This window comes from Typopeltis vanoorti, chromosome 1, assembly GCF_054136105.1.
Source record: "Typopeltis vanoorti isolate ZY-2024b chromosome 1, IOZ_Tvanoo_1.0, whole genome shotgun sequence".
Lineage (NCBI taxonomy): Eukaryota > Metazoa > Arthropoda > Arachnida > Uropygi > Thelyphonidae > Typopeltis > Typopeltis vanoorti.
The window spans coordinates 39,534,663-39,555,777 of record NC_143549.1 but is presented as its reverse complement, the minus strand read 5'-3'; the positions used below and the strand labels follow the sequence as shown (position 1 = coordinate 39,555,777).

The following is a 21,115-nucleotide window of genomic DNA, read 5'->3' as shown; positions in this document are numbered from 1 at the left end:
CTGTATGAGGATCTTCTGACGTATTTTAGCGTGGGCACGCTTTGCCACTTGTCGCTCTAATATCTTAATAAAATCCTAATTTTAAATATGACTGCTGCCATAAAAGTAATGTCTCCTATTTATTTATTTTTCGTAAACGGAATTAGCTATTTCATTTAAACAAAATCGCCAATGTCCTTGAATTTCATTGTAATTTTTTTTTTTATAATTATTTCTCAATCATGCGTACATCAACATTCAGTTATTCTGTGAATACGACAATAGAAATGAAATTCTTGTTGATGGAACTGTGGTGATGAAGTGAATACTGCTCATTGATTTTATAATCTTTCTCTGAAATGTTCCGTTAGCTCTGGCAAGAGTCAGATGGAGCTAGATCTGAATTGTGCAATAGATGGTCTATCACCCTCTATCGTACAGTTCAGGCCAAAACCATGAACTCAGACAAAGGTGGACGAGCTATTCGAAAACCATGGTTTTAGTTTTTGCATAATTGTGAGTGCTACTTTTTGCAGAACTTAGAATGTTAGTTGTACGAATTTTGAATGAAGTACATTATTTACTTCTGAGACTATTAATGCCGAAGTTTTGCAATGGACACATAAATAGCCCAATCTTGAAGCACCTATACACATAAACAACCTCATTTTCGAAGGATACGTAATGGTGGAACGGTGAAAGTGGGATAAACAGATAATTCTTACAAGGTAAAACAAAAGTGCAGCTCATCTCGCCCTCCTATTCCTCCCAACGTATGAAACAGAATAACTCACTTCCAGTTAAAAATAAATAAATAAAATTAAACTTAAAAAAAAAAACGCAGAGAGAAATAACAGACAAGCATGAGCGAAATTTTTCGAAAAAATGGAAAAAAAAAAAGGAAAAAAAAAGAAAAGAAAAAGTAATGTAATAGAGCTAGCAAATTCTCGCATACGTTTAATTAAAAATCAGTACACAATAACAATCGACATGGAGGGGGGGGGGGGAGAGCATTTAATTCTTCGCTTGAAATGAATAATTTAAATGAGAGAATAACAGCAGAAAAAAAACCAGTGTTGTGAAACGGATATTGTTATTACTGAAGTATAGAAGTCGCTTTTAAAGATAATTTTAATGCATAAAAAGAGGTTACATAAACTCACTTAGTGAAAGGAATTTAAAAATGCAGAACGTCATTGCTTAAAGATAATTCACTTTTTTTCTTTTCTTTCTCGAAACAAAAGAGAAAATTGCAGAGAACAGAAACTAAATGCATCTTGAGTGAATTATAGGTCGAAAATTTAAAACGTAATGCATAAGTAAATGTAATTAGTCGAGAGATGTCACATTTAAAAGAAAACATAAAAGGAATTGCATTTAATAATGCATATACGGCAGAAAATAAATGTATATCATATACGTAATGAAAACGAGAAGAATACGCGTATATCGTATGAGATTCTTCTGATAAGAAATGGAAAAAAATATGGTAGCATATTTAAACATCTGTGTGTATGTGCGAGAGAAAGATGATTACATTAGATAAGCAGTTATATCTGAATTAAAGAAAGAAAAATAGAACAAAAAAGCAGCAGAAGAACAACGCACATGTTTACATAGATGATGAAAATATCTTCATCAGATATATTCTGCGTATAACACACACACACACACACACACACACACACACAAACACACACACACACACACACACACACACACACACACACACACACACACACACACACACACAGGAGAGAGAGAGAAAAGGAGAGAGAGAGAGAGAGAGAGAGAGAGAGAGGGAGAGAGAGAGAGAACAGTGGCGGCCCATACAAAAGCACTGCGACACTGCAGCACCCCCAAGGATAAAATGAAAAAATTAAATTTTGTTTGTGGTTATAAATAATAACAATGCTTACAACATTATATAAATGCAGTACAACATGTTAAAGGTTACAGCTTTTGTTTTGACATTGATTGAATAGTTAATAATTGGAATTGTTCGACTAACGCTTTAGATTACGAAACAAATACACTGCGATCTAACGCAGTGTCGATATTATCACGTTCGACCAATCGCAGCCAGTCTTGCCGATACTCGTTTATGCTTGTCATTGCACGTTACAAGTGATTCCGACACTGCTCGTTTGGGCAGTGTATCGTATGCTTACGCTCGTTATTTCTGTGATATACGAAACTTTTATTATTGGTGTTTTTTCGTGGTGAGGGTGAAATATGTTTAATAAAGAAATTTTTTAATATGTAAATTTATTTATTAATAAATTGGTTACTGATTGGAAAAAGAATTTTTTTTATTTATTATTTTTTATGTTGTATATGCAGCGCCCCCAATTAAAATTTTCACCGGCCGCCACTGAGAGAGAATGAAAGAATTAGAGGGCAGAGAGAGAGATAGAGAGAGAGAGAGAGAGAGAGAGAGAAGAAAAGATACTTATAAGGAATAAAGAATCGAAAAGTGATGTGTGTGTGTATGAAAGAATCAGATGTCCAGTCTGATTGTGAAATTCTTGGAACTGTTTGCCTTCTACATAAGAAACTTCCAGATATCTGACGTTATTAAAACAATGTCTCAGTCAAAGTAAAAAAAAAAAACATGTGCAACACAAACATCGCGATGTTGGTCTTACCTCAATTTGATATGCAATCGGTGACGCTGTCGCAAAGCTGGAAAAGTCAGAAATGATCCTCGGCTAAAACTTCGAGCTCTTAATTCGCATAGACGTGTACTCCAGGAAGCGTGGGAACAGTTATCGCAGGTGAAGCCTCCGTCTGTAAGACTGGAACAACGAGAACCACCATGACACACTCCGGGCTGGCAGCGTGCTTCCCACATATTAATCTCACACTTTTTACCTGTGAAAAACGAATTCAGTGGTTAGTCGATAAACTTACATATCAGCAACACGCACACACAAGCATAAAAAAAAAAAATTTAATTAAAAAAAAAACAGACTTCGCTTCATTTTTTTATGCATTTCTGAATTTCTGTCTAACGAAACACGCAGATAATCAAACGACAAACTGCAAATAATGAATTAGCGATGATGAAATCTGAGTTAAACTGCAGATTATGGACGTAAAAGATAATTAAATTGGAATAAAAATAGTCTGAATTATTAAAATTTACATTCTTTTTCTTGCTTAAAACTAAAAGCTGTAATTTTAATTCACTTAAACCTGTAAATTCCATAAAGGTTTTAATGAAATTAAAAGTCAATTTCTTTGAAAGCTAAAAAAAAAATAAAATCTGATAATGTTTTTAGTTAGTTTGGATAATGTTGAAAATCTCGAAACTGGAGATATTTTTATTAAAAAAAAACAAGTGCACGGAGTTAAATCGCAGTAGTTTTCTCCCTCTCCCTCTAACACCCCCCCCCAAACAATATTTGCTCCACATTCTTCATCATTATTGTGCCAAGACAATAAATAACATGAGCAGTCATAGATAACTATCGGATTCCTAATCCTAACTGGTAATTCCAAATCCGAAGTAAAAATCAACCATGTGTTCCATAGTTGCTTTTACTCGGCTGGAAGGTTAAAAGCAATTTCACCACCACTCTTCCTCCCTCCCTCCCCGCCCTCATCCAGTAGATTCTAAATTTAGTTGATCTTGGTCGCATTCGAGTTCATTATAATATTTGAAGATAGCACACATGCAGAAATACTCTGAAACGTATATAATATCTGTATATCATAATTCTTAGTAGAAATTTAGATTCCCATCTTTCATAATTAATCTTCCGGAGCGAATCACCCATTTAATTAGAACCACTTGTTTTACTTATTTTTACAGAAAAAAGTACGGGACAATCTGATGACTACTGCATTTTTCTGACAGCAATAACTGTCCTTAAAGACCCCTCACACACACACACACAAACACATAACTATTCCTCACTTAGTAGTCCCTTCTTTATATATCTGTTCCGAACAGTATATATCAAAATCCCATATAGGCATATTAGTCCAATATGTGGCGCCATCTACAGCTATAGCTCTTCACTTCGTTCCAAAATTCTCCAAATTGATGTATTGCGCATAATCACATCCATCATTCTCAGTTAGTTCTAACTTACACACGTGCCATCTTACATAAGGCGAGGCAAATATTTTCATGTTATTAAAACTTGATTAGAAATTATTCATTGATGTAATAAGTATTTTAAATACTAGTTTATGTTGTTGTTGCAATGATTATTACTATTATTATTATAGTTATGATAATATTTATTTATTACATCATGTCAACTTATTTACAGTGAGTTCTGCCAATTCATTTACTGAAACAGAAAATTTTTTTAAAAAAATATAGAATTACCTGATGGCTTTACAAATACTGAATTATGAATATTCCGTAAATATCTTCTACTAAACTACCCTTTTCCTAATTAAGGATTCAATGACGAAAATAAAATTTGCTGAAGTAGCATCAAAATTAACATATTTTCTTAATTATACATCATTAAAATCAATTTCGTTTGGTACTATCGTTAAGTGCTCCTTAGATTGGAAAAGACCAGCTTTCGATTTTCGTCGCAAAGAGAGAAATCTTTTCTATAATCTGTTTCAATTGGCCAATCTCCTACAGAGGGTTTTTTTTTTTTAAATTATTATTCAGGGTTTCGTTCTCTCAAAGTAGCAAATTGGCCACAAGAAAGTTTACAGACAAAAAATGCTGTTGGTGGGAGGTAGATGTGGTTAGCACTGAACATAAATTTACATGTTACTAGCTTTCTACGAACAATTTTCTTTCAAATTGAGCTTATCTGTCAGGTCCTTAATATTGTCATATCTTATGCGTCCGATTCTAAGTAAAATTAGCTGTATTTTTCATCTTTCGGGTATTTTCCATGCCACCCTAACAGAATAGAGAAACACTTCTTTTTTCCATTCTGTTTAGGTGACGTAACACTAAATTAGCCCTGCTCACAATTTTTTGAATATTAATAATGCCAAGTTACTTCCTCATATCTTCACTTTTAACATGCTTCTATCATTCATCCTCTTCCCCACCATGCTAATATTCTTCAGAACTCGTATCTGCTGTCGCTAATCTTTAATCTGTTTTATTTCTAGCCATTGCCATAACCATAGTTTCTTAAATTTCAGTTTAAGAACTCAATCCAAAAATCATTGAGGACATTGCAGGAACTATTTCTTTTAGAAGTAGCAATTCTAGCATTCCTCCCCCCCCCCTCAGTAACACGTGCTTTTACCTGTTTTGTTGACTTTCAGAAAACATTCGACAGTATAGATCAGAAAGTGACATGGGCTGTACTCGAATTGGAAGTCGACAGGAACTCTGATATGTTTATTGCAAAGGCTACTGTGAAAAAGTGTGGAGAAATAGGAAGATGGTTTAATAAGAGGCACGAGACCCAATATCCCCAAGCATCTTTATACTGATTTTAGGAAGAACAATGAATGTAATAAAAGATAGTGTAAGCGGAATTTCAATTCATGGTACAAAAATAAATAATTTAACATTTACTGATGACACAGTCATTATTGAAGAAGATAAAGAGGAACTAGAAAGAACAGTGGGTAAAAAAAAAAAGTGAATTTTTTTTTTTCATTCTGCATATCTGAAGAAGGAAAGAGATGTGGGTTAATAATGAACATGGAAAATACAATGACATTCGAAGAGAAGAGAATGAAAAGTAAATAACTATACATAAAAATATAACGGAAAAACTCACGTAGAAAAATTATTTAATGGTATAATTTTCGCCCGTGTGTCACAGGCATCTTCAGTACAATTAGGCACAAAAATTAAACATTAACTGACAATTCCAAAAAGCGCCACCTAAGTAGCTGGTGTAAGATAACTAAAAAGGTCAATAACTTTCCTAAAAAAAAAAAAAAAAAAAAAAAAAAAAAAAAAAAAATTAATACAATAAAAAGTTAGGAAAGATTAGCTGATTTGTAAAGTACTATCTCCCATAAAGGGGACAGACGTAAGCCGTCGGATCTGTTTAAGTTAGGAGAATGAAGTAGAGTTTCACATGCTTCTTTATAAAGGCGTTCCATGAGAAACTGACTTTTGTGAAGAACTCTTGTCTTTTTCCAATGAACTCTGTGTCTAGTGAAGATGGCATGTTCTGCAAGTCCAGACTTTTCAGGTTTAAAGTATTCAATATAAGATTGGTGTTCTTCTAGCCGAATGGAGGCAGATCTTCCCGTTTGTCCGAAATAACATAATCCACAAGAGCACGGAATCTGGTAGACACCTGGATGATTAAGATGTGGAAGCTTGTCCTTTGGAGAAGCGAGAAAGGTGGAGATTTTTCTAAAAGGTCGAAAGGCAACAAAAATATTCAGTGGTTTTAAAATTTTTGCTATACGTTCACTGATGCCTTGTATATAAGGGATGGTAATGCGCGTTATTTCCTCTGTGTTTGAAGAGGGAGACATATTAAATCTACTCAAAGATTTAATAACTTCTTCCTTTCTATCTAATGGCTATAAGAATTGCTTCATTAAAAGAACTTTGAGTAGATTTAATATGTCTCCCTCTTCAAACACAGAGGAAATAACGCGCATTACCATCCCTTATATACAAGGCATCAGTGAACGTATAGCAAAAATTTTAAAACCACTGAATATTTTTGTTGCCTTTCGACCTTTTAGAAAAATCTCCACCTTTCTCGCTTCTCCAAAGGACAAGCTTCCACATCTTAATCATCCAGGTGTCTACCAGATTCCGTGCTCTTGTGGATTATGTTATTTCGGACAAACGGGAAGATCTGCCTCCATTCGGCTAGAAGAACACCAATCTTATATTGAATACTTTAAACCTGAAAAGTCTGGACTTGCAGAACATGCCATCTTCACTAGACACAGAGTTCATTGGAAAAAGACAAGAGTTCTTCACAAAAGTCAGTTTCTCATGGAACGCCTTTATAAAGAAGCATGTGAAACTCTACTTCATTCTCCTAACTTAAACAGATCCGACGGCTTACGTCTGTCCCCTTTATGGGAGATAGTACTTTACAAATCAGCTAATCTTTCCTAACTTTTTATTGTATTAATTTTTTTTTTTTTTTTTTTTTTTTTTTTTTTTTTTTTTTTTTTTTAGGAAAGTTATTGACCTTTTTAGTTATCTTACACCAGCTACTTAGGTGGCGCTTTTTGGAATTGTCAGTTAATGTTTAATTTTTGTGCCTAATTGTACTGAAGATGCCTGTGACACACGGGCGAAAATTATACCATTAAATAATTTTTCTACGTGAGTTTTTCCGTTATATTTTTATGTATAGTTATGTCTACTCACGGTTTACCTCTTTTAAAAGAAAAGTAAATAAAGGTTAACGGACAAGAGCTGGGAGACGTTAGGAACTTCACATACTTCGGGAGAAGCATAACGCACGATTTAGACCGTGAAAAAGAGATAAGATCTCGGATTAAAAAAAAAAAAAGCGAAGGTAAACCTTCGGGCAATAATGGGCAAGGTATGGAAAAGTAAATCAGTGCGCCTTCTTCCCATAAAGCCGAGACTGCTGGAAACATGCATATTCACAAGTATTCTCTATGGTTAAAGACTGTGAAACGTATATTGGCTTTTGAAAGAATAAATTATAGAAAGATTATACGAATTAGACGGGTGCGGAAGGAATAAGAACCTCAAAGAGAATCAAATGCAGATAATGATTTATCATGCATTTTACACCATTAAATTATGGGGTTAGCTGACGTTTCGAAAGTTTTCGGTTTAAAGAAACATTTCAGTTTGTTTCGCAACGGTATGCAACATCTATCCAATAAAGTACATAAATAAAGAGATAAACAGACACGAATATCCTGCAAACTTTATTAAAGTCCTGAAAAGGACTGGCTTAAAGGGGCAAAGCAAGAATGCTTTTCATATTCCCCGCTATCTGTCTGTAGGACAGTGTAAGGATAAAGTGTTATTCAGCTATATATAAATATAAATAAATAAAGCTCTGATCATGACAGGAGGGTAACAGCAATAGCCGAGCCTCAGTTAGAACTTCATTGGCTACAGCATTGCCATCCATTACCCTCCTTATCTAAAGGTAAGGCCATCTCTAAAAATTCGGACGATCCCTAGGCCACTCAATCGTGGGCGAAAGACCGTCCATCTCAGCGGTGGCTCCACTCAGTGATGGCCCTCCACCCACACACCACCACCGAGCAGAACCGCTCATATTCCGAAGGAAATAATTCACCGACAAAGCCCCTCAGCGGGCCGTGCCGGAGAACACTTTCTCCGAAGACTCAAATTGCTCCCTTAAGGCAAAAACCTTAAGAGAGCGAACTCAAAACTGTCGAATCTCTGCGTCCCAGGGGGTAACAGCAACAGCCGAGCCTCAGTTAAACTTCATTGGCTACAGCAATCACCGCATCTCACAGTCGGTATCCTGCAGACACGAATATCTTCCTTATAATCCTTATAAGGACTGGCTTAAAGGGGCGAAGCAAGAATGCTTTTCATATTCCCCGTTATCTGTAGTGGACAGTGTAGGGATAAGGTTATTGAGCTATTATTAAAGCTCTGATCATGGCAGGAGGGTAACAGCAATAGCCGAGCCTCAGTTAGAACTTCATTAGCTACAGCATTGCTATTCATTACCCTCCAAGGGTATTGGATTGAATGAATCAATCACCGTATGTGTAAGTAAAGGTGATAATCTCAAAAATATCGGACGATCTCCAGGCCACTCATTCGTGGGCGAAAGACCGTCCAAATCTCAGCGTTGGTTCTACTCAGTGAAACTCGATTACCGAGCAGAACCGCTCAAATTCCGAGGAAAATAATTCACCGACAAAGCCCCTCAGCGGGCCGTGCCGGAGAACACCTTCCCCAGAGACTCAAAGTGCTCCCTTAAGGCAAAAACCTTAAGAGAGCGAACTCAAAAACTCATCGCCCAAGGGGGTAAGAGCAACAGCCGAACCTCAGTTAAACTTCATTGGTACAGCTTTGCGTTGCTATCCATCACCCCCAAGGGCATTAATGAACCAATCGACTATGTAAGTAAAGGTTCGATCTCAAAAATATCGGACGATCTCTAGGCCACTCATTCGGGGGCGAAAGACCGTCCAAATCTCAGCGTTGGTTCTACTCAGTGAAACTCGATTACCGAGCAGAACCGCTCAAATTCCGAGGAAAATAATTCACCGACAAAGCCCCTCAGCGGGCCGTGCCAGAGAACACCTTCCCCGGAGACTCAAAGTGCTCCCTTAAGGCAAAAACCCCAAGAGAGCGAACTCAAAAACTCGTCGCCCAAGGGGATAAGAGCAACAGCCGAACCTCAGTTAAACTTCATTGGTACAGCTTTGCGTTGCTATCCATCACCCCCAAGGGCATTAATGAACCAATCGACTATGTAAGTAAAGGTTCAATCTCAAAAATATCGGACGATCTCTAGGCCACTCATTCGTGGGCGAAAGACCGTCCAAATCTCAGCGTTGGTTCTACTCAGTGAAACTCGATTACCGAGCAGAACCGCTCAAATTCCGAGGAAAATAATTCACCGACAAAGCCCCTCAGCGGGCCGTGCCGGAGAACACCTTCCCCGGAGACTCAAAGTGCTCCCTTAAGGCAAAAACCCCAAGAGAGCGAACTCAAAAACTCGTCGCCCAAGGGGATAAGAGCAACAGCCGAACCTCAGTTAAACTTCATTGGTACAGCTTTGCGTTGCTATCCATCACCCCCAAGGGCATTAATGAACCAATCGACTATGTAAGTAAAGGTTCGATCTCAAAAATATCGGACGATCTCTAGGCCACTCATTCGTGGGCGAAAGACCGTCCAAATCTCAGCGTTGGTTCTACTCAGTGAAACTCGATTACCGAGCAGAACCGCTCAAATTCCGAGGAAAATAATTCACCGACAAAGCCCCTCAGCGGGCCGTGCCGGAGAACACCTTCCCCGGAGACTCAAAGTGCTCCCTTAAAGCAAAAACCTTAAGAGAGCGAACTCAAAAACTCATCGCCCAAGTGGGTAAGAGCAACAGCCGAACCTCAGTTAAACTTCATTGGTACAGCTTTGCGTTGCTATCCATCACCCCCAAGGGCATTAATGAACCAATCGACTATGTAAGTAAAGGTTCAATCTCAAAAATATCGGACGATATCTAGGCCACTCATTCGTGGGCGAAAGACCGTCCAAATCTCAGCGTTGGTTCTACTCAGTGAAACTCGATTACCGAGCAGAACCGCTCAAATTCCGAGGAAAATAATTCACCGACAAAGCCCCTCAGCGGGCCGTGCCGGAGAACACCTTCCCCGGAGACTCAAAGTGCTCCCTTAAGGCAAAAACCTTAAGAGAGCGAACTCAAAAACTGATCGCCCAAGTGGGTAAGAGCAACAGCCGAACCTCAGTTAAACTTCATTGGTACAGCTTTGCGTTGCTATCCATTACCCCCAAGGGCATTAATGAACCAATCGACTATGTAAGTAAAGGTTCAATCTCAAAAATATGGACGATCTCTAGGCCACTCATTCGTGGGCGAAAGACCGTCCAAATCTCAGCGTTGGTTCTACTCAGTGAAACTCGATTACCGAGCAGAACCGCTCAAATTCCGAGGAAAATAATTCACCGACAAAGCCCCTCAGCGGGCCGTGCCGGAGAACACCTTCCCCAGAGACTCAAAGTGCTCCCTTAAGGCAAAAACCTTAAGAGAGCGAACTCAAAAACTCATCGCCCAAGGGGGTAAGAGCAACAGCCGAACCTCAGTTAAACTTCATTGGTACAGCTTTGCGTTGCTATCCATCACCCCCAAGGGCATTAATGAACCAATCGACCGACTATGTAAGTAAAGGTGAAATCTCAAAAATACGGACGATCTCTAGGCCACTCCATAGTGGGCGAAAGACCGTCCTAATCTCAGCGTTGGTTCCACCCAGTGACGGGCTCCCCGACCACTGAGCAGAACCGCTCAAATTCCGAGGAAAATAATTTACCAACAAAGCCCCTCAGCGGGCCGTGCCGGAGAACACTTACCTCGGAGACTCAAATTGCTCCCTTAAGGAAAAAACCTTAAGAGAGCGAACTCAAGAACTCGTCGCCCAAGGGGGTAAGAGCAACAGCCGAACCTCAGTTAAACTTCATTGGTTCAGCTTTGCGTTGCTATCCATCACCCCCAAGGGCATTATTGAACCAATCGACTATGTAAGTAAAGGTTCAATCTCAAAAATATATGGACGATCTCTAGGCCACTCATTCGTGGGCGAAAGACCGTCCAAATCTCAGCGTTGGTTCTACTCAGTGAAACTCGATTACCGAGCAGAACCGCTCAAATTCCGAGGAAAATAATTCACCGACAAAGCCCCTCAGCGGGCCGTGCCGGAGAACACCTTCCCCGGAGACTCAAAGTGCTCCCTTAAGGCAAAAACCCTAAGAGAGCGAACTCAAAAACTCATCGCCCAAGTGGGCAAGAGCAACAGCCGAACCTCAGTTAAACTTCATTGGTACAGCCTTGCGTTGCTATCCATCACCCCCAAGGGCATTAATGAACCAATCGACTATGTAAGTAAAGGTTCAATCTCAAAAATATCGGACGATCTCTAGGCCACTCATTCGTGGGCGAAAGACCGTCCAAATCTCAGCGTTGGTTCTACTCAGTGAAACTCGATTACCGAGCAGAACCGCTCAAATTCCGAGGAAAATAATTCACCGACAAAGCCCCTCAGCGGGCCGTGCCGGAGAACACCTTCCCCGGAGACTCAAAGTGCTCCCTTAAGGCAAAAACCTTAAGAGAGCGAACTCAAAAACTCATCGCCCAAGTGGGTAAGAGCAACAGCCGAACCTCAGTTAAACTTCATTGGTACAGCTTTGCGTTGCTATCCATCACCCCCAAGGGCATTAATGAACCAATCGACCGACTATGTAAGTAAAGGTGAAATCTCAAAAATACGGACGATCTCTAGGCCACTCCATAGTGGGCGAAAGACCGTCCTAATCTCAGCGTTGGTTCCACTCAGTGACGGGCTCCCCGACCACTGAGCAGAACCGCTCAAATTCCGAGGAAAATAATTCACCGACAAAGCCCCTCAGTGGGCCGTGCCGGAGAACACTTACCTCGGAGACTCAAATTGCTCCCTTAAGGAAAAAACCTTAAGAGAGCGAACTGAAGAACTCGTCACCCAAGGGGGTAAGAGCAACAGCCGAACCTCAGTTAAACTTCATTGGTTCAGCTTTGCGTTGCTATCCATCACCCCCAAGGGCATTAATGAACCAATCGACTATGTAAGTAAAGGTTCAATCTCAAAAATATATGGACGATCTCTAGGCCACTCATTCGTGGGCGAAAGACCGTCCAAATCTCAGCGTTGGTTCTACTCAGTGAAACTCGATTACCGAGCAGAACCGCTCAAATTCTGAGGAAAATAATTCACCGACAAAGCCCCTCAGCGGGCCGTGCCGGAGAACACCTTCCCCGGAGACTCAAAGTGCTCCCTTAAGGCAAAAACCTTAAGAGAGCGAACTCAAAAACTCATCGCCCAAGTGGGTAAGAGCAACAGCCGAACCTCAGTTAAACTTCATTGGTACAGCTTTGCGTTGCTATCATCACCCCCAAGGGCATTAGTGAACCAATCGACTATGTAAGTAAAGGTTCTATCTCAAAAATATGGACGATCTCTAGGCCACTCATTCGTGGGCGAAAGACCGTCCAAATCTCAGCGTTGGTTCTACTCAGCGAAACTCGATTACCGAGCAGAACCGCTCAAATTCCGAGGAAAATAATTCACCGACAAAGCCCCTCAGCGGGCCGTGCCGGAGAACACTTTCCCCGGAGACTCAAAGTGCTCCCTTAAGGTAAAAACCTTAAGAGAGCGGACTCAAAAACTCCTCGCCCAAAGGGGTAGCAGCAACAGCCGAACCTCAGTTAAACTTCATTGGTACAGCTTTGCGTTGCTATCCATCACCCCCAAGGGCATTAGTGAACCAATCAACTATGTAAGTAAAGGTTCTATCTCAAAAATATGGACGATCTCTAGGCCACTCATTCGTGGGCGAAAGACCGTCCAAATCTCAGCATTGGTTCTACTCAGTGAAACTCGATTACCGAGCAGAACCGCTCAAATTCCGAGGAAAATAATTCACCGACAAAGCCCCTCAGCGGGCCGTGCCGGAGAACACCTTCCCCGGAGACTCAAAGTGCTCCCTTAAGGCAAAAACCCTAAGAGAGCGAACTCAAAAACTCGTCGCCCAAGGGGATAAGAGCAACAGCCGAACCTCAGTTAAACTTCATTGGTACAGCTTTGCGTTGCTATCCATCACCCCCAAGGGCATTAATGAACCAATCGACTATGTAAGTAAAGGTTCAATCTCAAAAATATGGACGATCTCTAGGCCACTCATTCGTGGGCGAAAGACCGTCCAAATCTCAGCGTTGGTTCTACTCAGTGAAACTCGATTACCGAGCAGAACCGCTCAAATTCCGAGGAAAATAATTCACCGACAAAGCCCCTCAGCGGGCCGTGCCGGAGAACACTTTCCCGGGAGACTCAAAGTGCTCCCTTAAGGTAAAAACCCTAAGAAAGCGGACTCAAAAACTCGTCGCCCAAGGGGATAAGAGCAACAGCCGAACCTCAGTTAAACTTCATTGGTACAGCTTTGCGTTGCTATCCATCACCCCCAAGGGCATTAATGAACCAATCGACTATGTAAGTAAAGGTTCGATCTCAAAAATATCGGACGATCTCTAGGCCACTCATTCGTGGGCGAAAGACCGTCCAAATCTCAGCGTTGGTTCTACTCAGTGAAACTCGATTACCGAGCAGAACCACTCAAATTCCGAGGAAAATAATTCACCGACAAAGCCCCTCAGCGGGCCGTGCCGGAGAACACCTTCCCCGGAGACTCAAAGTGCTCCCTTAAGGTAAAACCCTTAAGAGAGCGGACTCAAAAACTCTTCGCCCAAAGAGGTAGCAGCAACAGCCGAACCTCAGTTAAACTTCATTGGTACAGCTTTGCGTTGCTATCCATCACCCCCAAGGGCATTAATGAACCAATCGACTATGTAAGTAAAGGTTCGATCTCAAAAATATCTGACGATCTCTAGGCCACTCATTCGTGGGCGAAAGACCGTCCAAATCTCAGCGTTGGTTCTACTCAGTGAAACTCGATTACCGAGCAGAACCGCTCAAATTCCGAGGAAAATAATTCACCGACAAAGCCCCTCAGCGGGCCGTGCCGGAGAACACCTTCCCCGGAGACTCAAAGTGCTCCCTTAAGGCAAAAACCCCAAGAGAGCGAACTCAAAAACTCATCGCCCAAGGGGATAAGAGCAACAGCCGAACCTCAGTTAAACTTCATTGGTACAGCTTTGCGTTGCTATCCATCACCCCCAAGGGCATTAATGAACCAATCGACTATGTAAGTAAAGGTTCGATCTCAAAAATATCGGACGATCTCTAGGCCACTCATTCGTGGGCGAAAGACCGTCCAAATCTCAGCGTTGGTTCTACTCAGTGAAACTCAATTACCGAGCAGAACCGCTCAAATTCCGAGGAAAATAATTCACCGACAAAGCCCCTCAGCGGGCCGTGCCGGAGAACACCTTCCCCGGAGACTCAAAGTGCTCCCTTAAGGCAAAAACCCCAAGAGAGCGAACTCAAAAACTCGTCGCCCAAGGGGATAAGAGCAACAGCCGAACCTCAGTTAAACTTCATTGGTACAGCTTTGCGTTGCTATCCATCACCCCCAAGGGCATTAATGAACCAATCGACTATGTAAGTAAAGGTTCGATCTCAAAAATATCGGACGATCTCTAGGCCACTCATTCGTGGGCGAAAGACCGTCCAAATCTCAGCGTTGGTTCTACTCAGTGAAACTCGATTACCGAGCAGAACCGCTCAAATTCCGAGGAAAATAATTCACCGACAAAGCCCCTCAGCGGGCCGTGCCGGAGAACACCTTCCCCGGAGACTCAAAGTGCTCCCTTAAGGCAAAAACCTTAAGAGAGCGAACTCAAAAACTCATCGCCCAAGTGGGTAAGAGCAACAGCCGAACCTCAGTTAAACTTCATTGGTACAGCTTTGCGTTGCTATCCATTACCCCCAAGGGCATTAATGAACCAATCGACCGCATCTCACAGTCGATTGATTCAGTCTCACACGAATATCTTATCTTATCATGGATTTTATCATATACTTATATATTAATATTATGATGGTGTTAGAATATATTTGTAAAACTTTTAAACTTTAGGAGAGTTTTTAAAAACTAATTAAGCAAAGTAGATTTTTTAATATTTGCGCAACGAAATAATATGTAAATATTTAAATAAGAATTATTTTTTTTCTCTAAATCTTGTGCATATATGTAAAAGTCGAATGACAAATTTCAGTTTTGGAAGGGAAAAAAAAGATATTCGTTTCAGAAGAGTTCGTTTATGCACATCTATGCATATTTCTTAGATAAGACTATGAATGTGTCATTTGTCGGGAGAATCCGCTACTAATATCAGTAACAGAACAGCTGCGAGTCTCGAAAAAAAAAAAAAAAAATCACTTCCAGCTGGTTTTGTTCTGTACGCTTTACGCACACCGTCAAAGAAGGCGCCATCATGTAGTAGCCGGAAAGTGTTGAAGGAAGAGTCCCCTCCTAGTACAACTGATCCTATGGAGGGGAATAAAGGGTAACCAGCTGTGCCTTTCTACAAATCATCCATTTGATGGATCTCTTCTGGAAGCCTCTCTTCGATTTCCAGTAAGCCGAATTTTTTTTTTTTCTCTTCTTATTCGAACGCTAACAGTAGAGTTTTAATTCTCTCTCCCGATAGAATGAGTTGCCTCCCGACGATTACAAGACGCCTATATACTTATGCGTATGTGGCTTTTGGCAGGCACGCTGATACAAAGCAATTCATCACCTGCGGCCACGGGTGTAATGAGAGAAATAGATTCACTGAACCGCTCTTTAGCTGGCATGAAACATATGAAATATGAGCCTGCACTCAGTTTGCCGTGAAAGAAACTTTCATTCTTTTTTTTTTTTTTTTTTATTGGGATTTTTTTGAAGAATGGAAAAGGAAGGGTGTTCTTTAATTCAAAAAGTAAGAGAAAAATTTGTTGAGATGACAGTAGAGGATTTCAAATGAAATTCGAAACTGGAGATTTATGACGCTGGATTTCAGTTTTTGAAAAATCATCTTCCGACGGAAACTGTTTGAGTAGCGGGCATCGATTAATTACCACGCTTTCAATGGAAATGTTCTGCTCACAGAAGAAAATACATTTGCTATCGTTAACTCAGAGAATGGGCTATTGTGTGGTTCTCTCTAGGTCTAGAAACGAATTTTATTCTTTCTAGAGGAAGAATGAAATGTTTTATTATTAATATACTTTCTTTTATTTTTATTTTATTATTATTTTTTTTTTTTTTTGTATTTTGTTGCACCTGAATGAAATGCGCATTATATTTTGAACGTCACTGTCGCGTGCTCTCGTTTTTCAAGCATCGTTACTGTTGCTCATTCTCGAACAATGATTAAAAAGTCCTTATCATTCGACCGATTTTACATATCCAGTATCTCTTAATTAATATAATTCAGCTCATTTATAAGACGTAAATTGGATTATCCGTAATTATTTAATTATTTTTTTATAAGAAACGCTTCAAAAAAAAAAAAGTCTCTTACACTGAAAATTAGATTACATACAGTCACATCACAGAGAATTTGATTGTAACGTAATTCTTAAAGATATGACTGTAAAGCAGTTAAATCTATAATAAAATAAATACGTATTTAGTTTTGTTTCATTTCTCTATTTTCCAGGGAATTTTTATTATTAATAAATTCAGGATATCATTCGTTTACTTTTTTATTTTTTTAAACCGCCGAAGAGATAATAAAAGAAAGCATTACTCTTTATCAGATTTGTCCATCATTTTGCATAAATTATAAAGCGTACGGCGTATTGAAGAATAGCGCACAAGTAGTGCCACGAGCACAACTGCGCAAATAAAGAACCAGAGTCACGAACCTGAAGCAAAACTAGACGAAATACAGAAATACATTTATTGTTTCTAGTCCAACGGGGGTTTAAGAAGAAATAGTAGCATGAAATTTCTCCCTCTTCTTAGTAATAAATACGAAATCAATGTTGACTAAAGATAAACATTGATTTGCGACGACCTTCATAGCTTAAAATTTGTAGACATTACCATGGAGTCTTAAAAATCGTGCAAGGAAATATTTTATTGATTCATATGCATTTTTGATGCTTCTGTAATATTCTCTTAATTTCCTAAATTATAAACAAAATTCTGTATTCACAATTCAACATCTTTCAGAAGAAATCACGTTACAAGTGGCTGCATATATACACACATACAATTTAAAAAAAAAAAAAAGCTAAAATGTCCTCTGATAATCGGGTAGTATTATCTTTAATAATTTTTTCTGTTTTAACATTTACTGGAAAGACAAAAAAAAATTGAAAAATGCGTTCCTCTAAAAAAATGAATGAAAAAACACATAAAAACATATACCCATGCGCACACTTTCCAAACAGTATCATAGCGACTGTTTCTATAGTAACAATTACCAAACAATAACAAGACTCAGGAGAAATTAATTCATTTTATTTTGTATTATTTCGCTTATTTTTTGTATGGTATTTCTAAAACATAGTCTCACCATTCAATAATTATTAAGGACACAGTTCTTAACTTGCTTTTGGATACCCTGCTTCTACTGTCCGGAGAGATAATCCGCTAAAACAACATTCTAGATTGTTTTCTTTCGCATTTCTGATTTAATTGCGAAGTGAATATGTAAAAAAAAAATTTTTTTAAATCTCGTAGGAATAGTGGCGTGTTTTTCTTTCGTTTAATCTAATAAGAACTTCCAAAATCTGCATAGTTCTTACACACGAACATACTTTTTTTTAATAATAAAGCACATTCTTTTTCTTTTTCTTTTTTTCCCTCTGTTTTTTTTTTTTTTTTTTTTTTTTTTTCCCCCGTATCTCGAGATGTGCGAGGTACGGAAGTAACTCGACTTGTGTTGTGAAGAAGAAATGAAAATATCGTCGCTTCTATCGATCCGGATAAAGGGGATGTCTAAGGTACTTCTTAACAAGACGAATAGTTCAGCGAAAGAAGGGTAAGAAGTTGAGGAAAACAAACTTGAAGAGATGGATATAGCAAAGACAAGGAAGGCGATTCGTAGCTGTTTTGCAAAGGGAAAAAAAAAAAAAAATCACGCCCTCTGTCGGTCTGTGTGACAATGAAGCTATCAGAGCAAGAACACGAGATAGAAAGTTTGCCCAACTAAAGCGTGACGATTACGAGGGAGAAATTGGCTTGTCAAGGACAAATGGGTCTCCCTTGTTTCAGGTCCACATAAGCTGTCTTGATTGCTCTCTGATGCGTGGCTTTCCGAATGAAGAAAGAAAGATCGACGAGGCACTAAAGAGCATGACCAGATGCAATCTACTGGTGTACGTCTATCTACGACAGAATGAAACGCAAGAAGCCAGCTCTCAATCTTTTCGCTGCTTTTTTTTTTTTTCTTTCCTTGTTGTGCTTTAAGACATAGATGGAAACTATCTTTAGCATCGGTTGGTTTTTTCGTCTTAAATTTTGCAGCGCTATCTCGCACGCGTGTGTGTGTGTGTGTGTGTGTGTGTGTGTGTGTGTGTGTGTGTGTGTGTGTGTGTGTGTGTGTGTGTGTGTGTGTGTGTGTGTGTGTGTGTGTGTGTGTGTGTGTGTGTGTGTGTGTGTGTGTGTGTGTGTGTGTGAAAGAGAGAGAGAGAGAGAGAGAGCAATAAAAATACCAATAAAATAGCTGGCATAACCCAACTATTACCCTCCTCAGCCTCAAGTATGTCGAGTGTTTTATCAAGAGCTAACCCATTACAATGTTTATACCTTAGATGCTACTTTAACCTAATTAAACGTTACACGACCGAATGAAAAACCTATTCGCGAAGCCATCATCTCAGTCAATGTGGAACGGTTTAACCGGAGGTTGATTACAGGCCAGATATTTGCATGTTACCAGAGTTGTATCTATGTGAAATCTTGTAACTTGTAATACGTGGAATAACAGGCTTTGATACTTCTGTCTGATAGATGGGATTTTAATTTTACAATTCCCTATAAGAGCTATAGAATATATGTATTTGAACCGAGAGGGCTTTGTGAAATATTCTGCATATAATAATAATAATTTAATAGCCAATCTGGAGTTTGATGAAATTATTATAACAGAAGCACCTTAAGACTTCGGCCAATGTATTATGTTTCTCAATTACATGTGTTCTCCGGCCGGTTTGTCTATTTTGCAGATTGAAAAACCCAAAATTCAGGAAGGACAAAATTCTTCTACCTGCGTATGAGATCGGCTGACTTGCGTTCAGTTGAACGAAGGGCAAATGTCGCATTGTTCTCTCGACTGCACTATGGTGGCTATTTCTCTCTCTCTCTCTCTCTCTCAGAAATCACTGTGAAGTTAAAAAAAAAAAAGTAACTCAGGTCAAATGTTCATAATTACATTCCAGGAAATGTTTAATTTGATAATTATACGAAAATACCTCAGTATTCTAGAACTGTTTTTATATATTACCGTTTTGACCTCTTCCACTGAATGACCTACGTGTAAATTCTCTGTGAACGCAGTCCAACTATTTTCATATAAAATTTTCAAAAATAAAGATAATTGACGAAAGTCCTAACGCGAAGGATAGACAATTTATTTAAGGGAAAATTTAGGAACTGATCTTCTTCTTCAAGACGCGGATAGTTCAATCCTGATATGACTTTTCCTACCTTTTTTAAAACGCTGAAACCACTTGAAAATAGTCGGCTTGATGAGACAACCCCGAATGTCTTTTCTACTATTCAGTGACATTCCACTGGAGTTTTAACGTTTCGGCATCTTCGGCTCAGACACTGCATACGAAAAGTTGGAAGAAAAATTGGAAAATCGTCTAGTGATTGTGAAATATTCGATTATATTCGACTAATCAGGGAATATATATATTTTTTAAAAGCTTTAAATAAATGAAGAAATTTAATTTGACTCATTCGTTCTTAGAACAACAAACAACAGCACTAAAGAATGAATTTCAGTGTTATATAAAGAACTCCATCAAACTTCAAAACTTTATAAGTGAATTTTCCTCCGTCTATTACCAGCATCTTTTCTCTTCATTCTTTCACATCCACACTTTTCGTTACTTCATTCCGGGCGTCAATAAGTATTAGATGCAGCAGGCTTACTAGAAACTGTAAACTCTGCTTAATTGGGTGAGGAAAAACGGATTAAGTCTTAAGGAAGCTTTTCTTCTTAGGTATATCCTTCTAAGAAAAACTGCTTGCGATAGAAAAGCAGTCTTTTAAGATATCCTAACAGGTTCAACACCATGAAAAAAAAAAGTTTAAACAGAAAAAAAAAAGCCAAATCTTTCACAAGTCTTTAGAATTAGAAACGTGTACATGCAGTGTACGTCTACTGATGTCTGAATAGAAATGAATATCAAAACAAAGTCATTTTCGAGTCTGAAAATATTAGCGGCATTGTAATAAAGCAGACACTACAGGAAAGAGAAAAACACATCGACATTTATTATCTTTCTCTATAAAAATTAAACAAATAATCAAAATTTTTATTTTAATGATTCTAATTCATTGAGTTCGTCAGCGGGAGTGGCCAGGGTGTAATTTATTAGATATTGCATGTCTCCTTGCTTTCCATTTATTTAATCGGTTTAATAAAGGAATGATTATCGTATTACGATTAAGGTTTACATATTTAATGTTATAAAAATATAAGGAAGTTATATTCGCATTCGATTGTATATTTATTCGTTATCAGGGAGTCTGGATTCAATGGAAGTAGGGCAGCCAACACACTAGGACATTAAAAATAATAATTTCAATAGAGACTTCTTCATCGTCACCATCATCATCTTCTTCAATGGGTCAGCTCACTGCTAACGAGTCTTTCTCAGATTTTTCACTCTCTGTTCAATTCAACTATACTATGGGCTATTAATATGGGGAAATGTTTGTATCTCCCCATATTAATAGCCCATCTCCACCTTAGAGTGGAGATTATTGGATGATGATGTAATGGAGAATGTTCTATACACATACCAAATATTGTCAATTAAGAGTTTATCCTACTCTAGT

At 38.9% G+C, this 21,115-nt stretch overlaps 1 protein-coding gene across 1 annotated transcript in view; it reads right to left on the bottom strand.

The window, feature by feature from the left end:
* The window catches only part of stan (Protocadherin-like wing polarity protein stan), a 777,611-nt gene that overhangs the window by 518,257 nt on the left and 238,239 nt on the right, over window positions 1–21,115 (bottom strand). Inside the window, exon 6 of the mRNA XM_090397383.1 lies at window positions 2,628–2,853. Within this exon, the coding sequence (XP_090253509.1) occupies window positions 2,628–2,853 (226 nt within the window). The remainder of the gene's footprint in view (window positions 1–2,627; window positions 2,854–21,115) is intronic.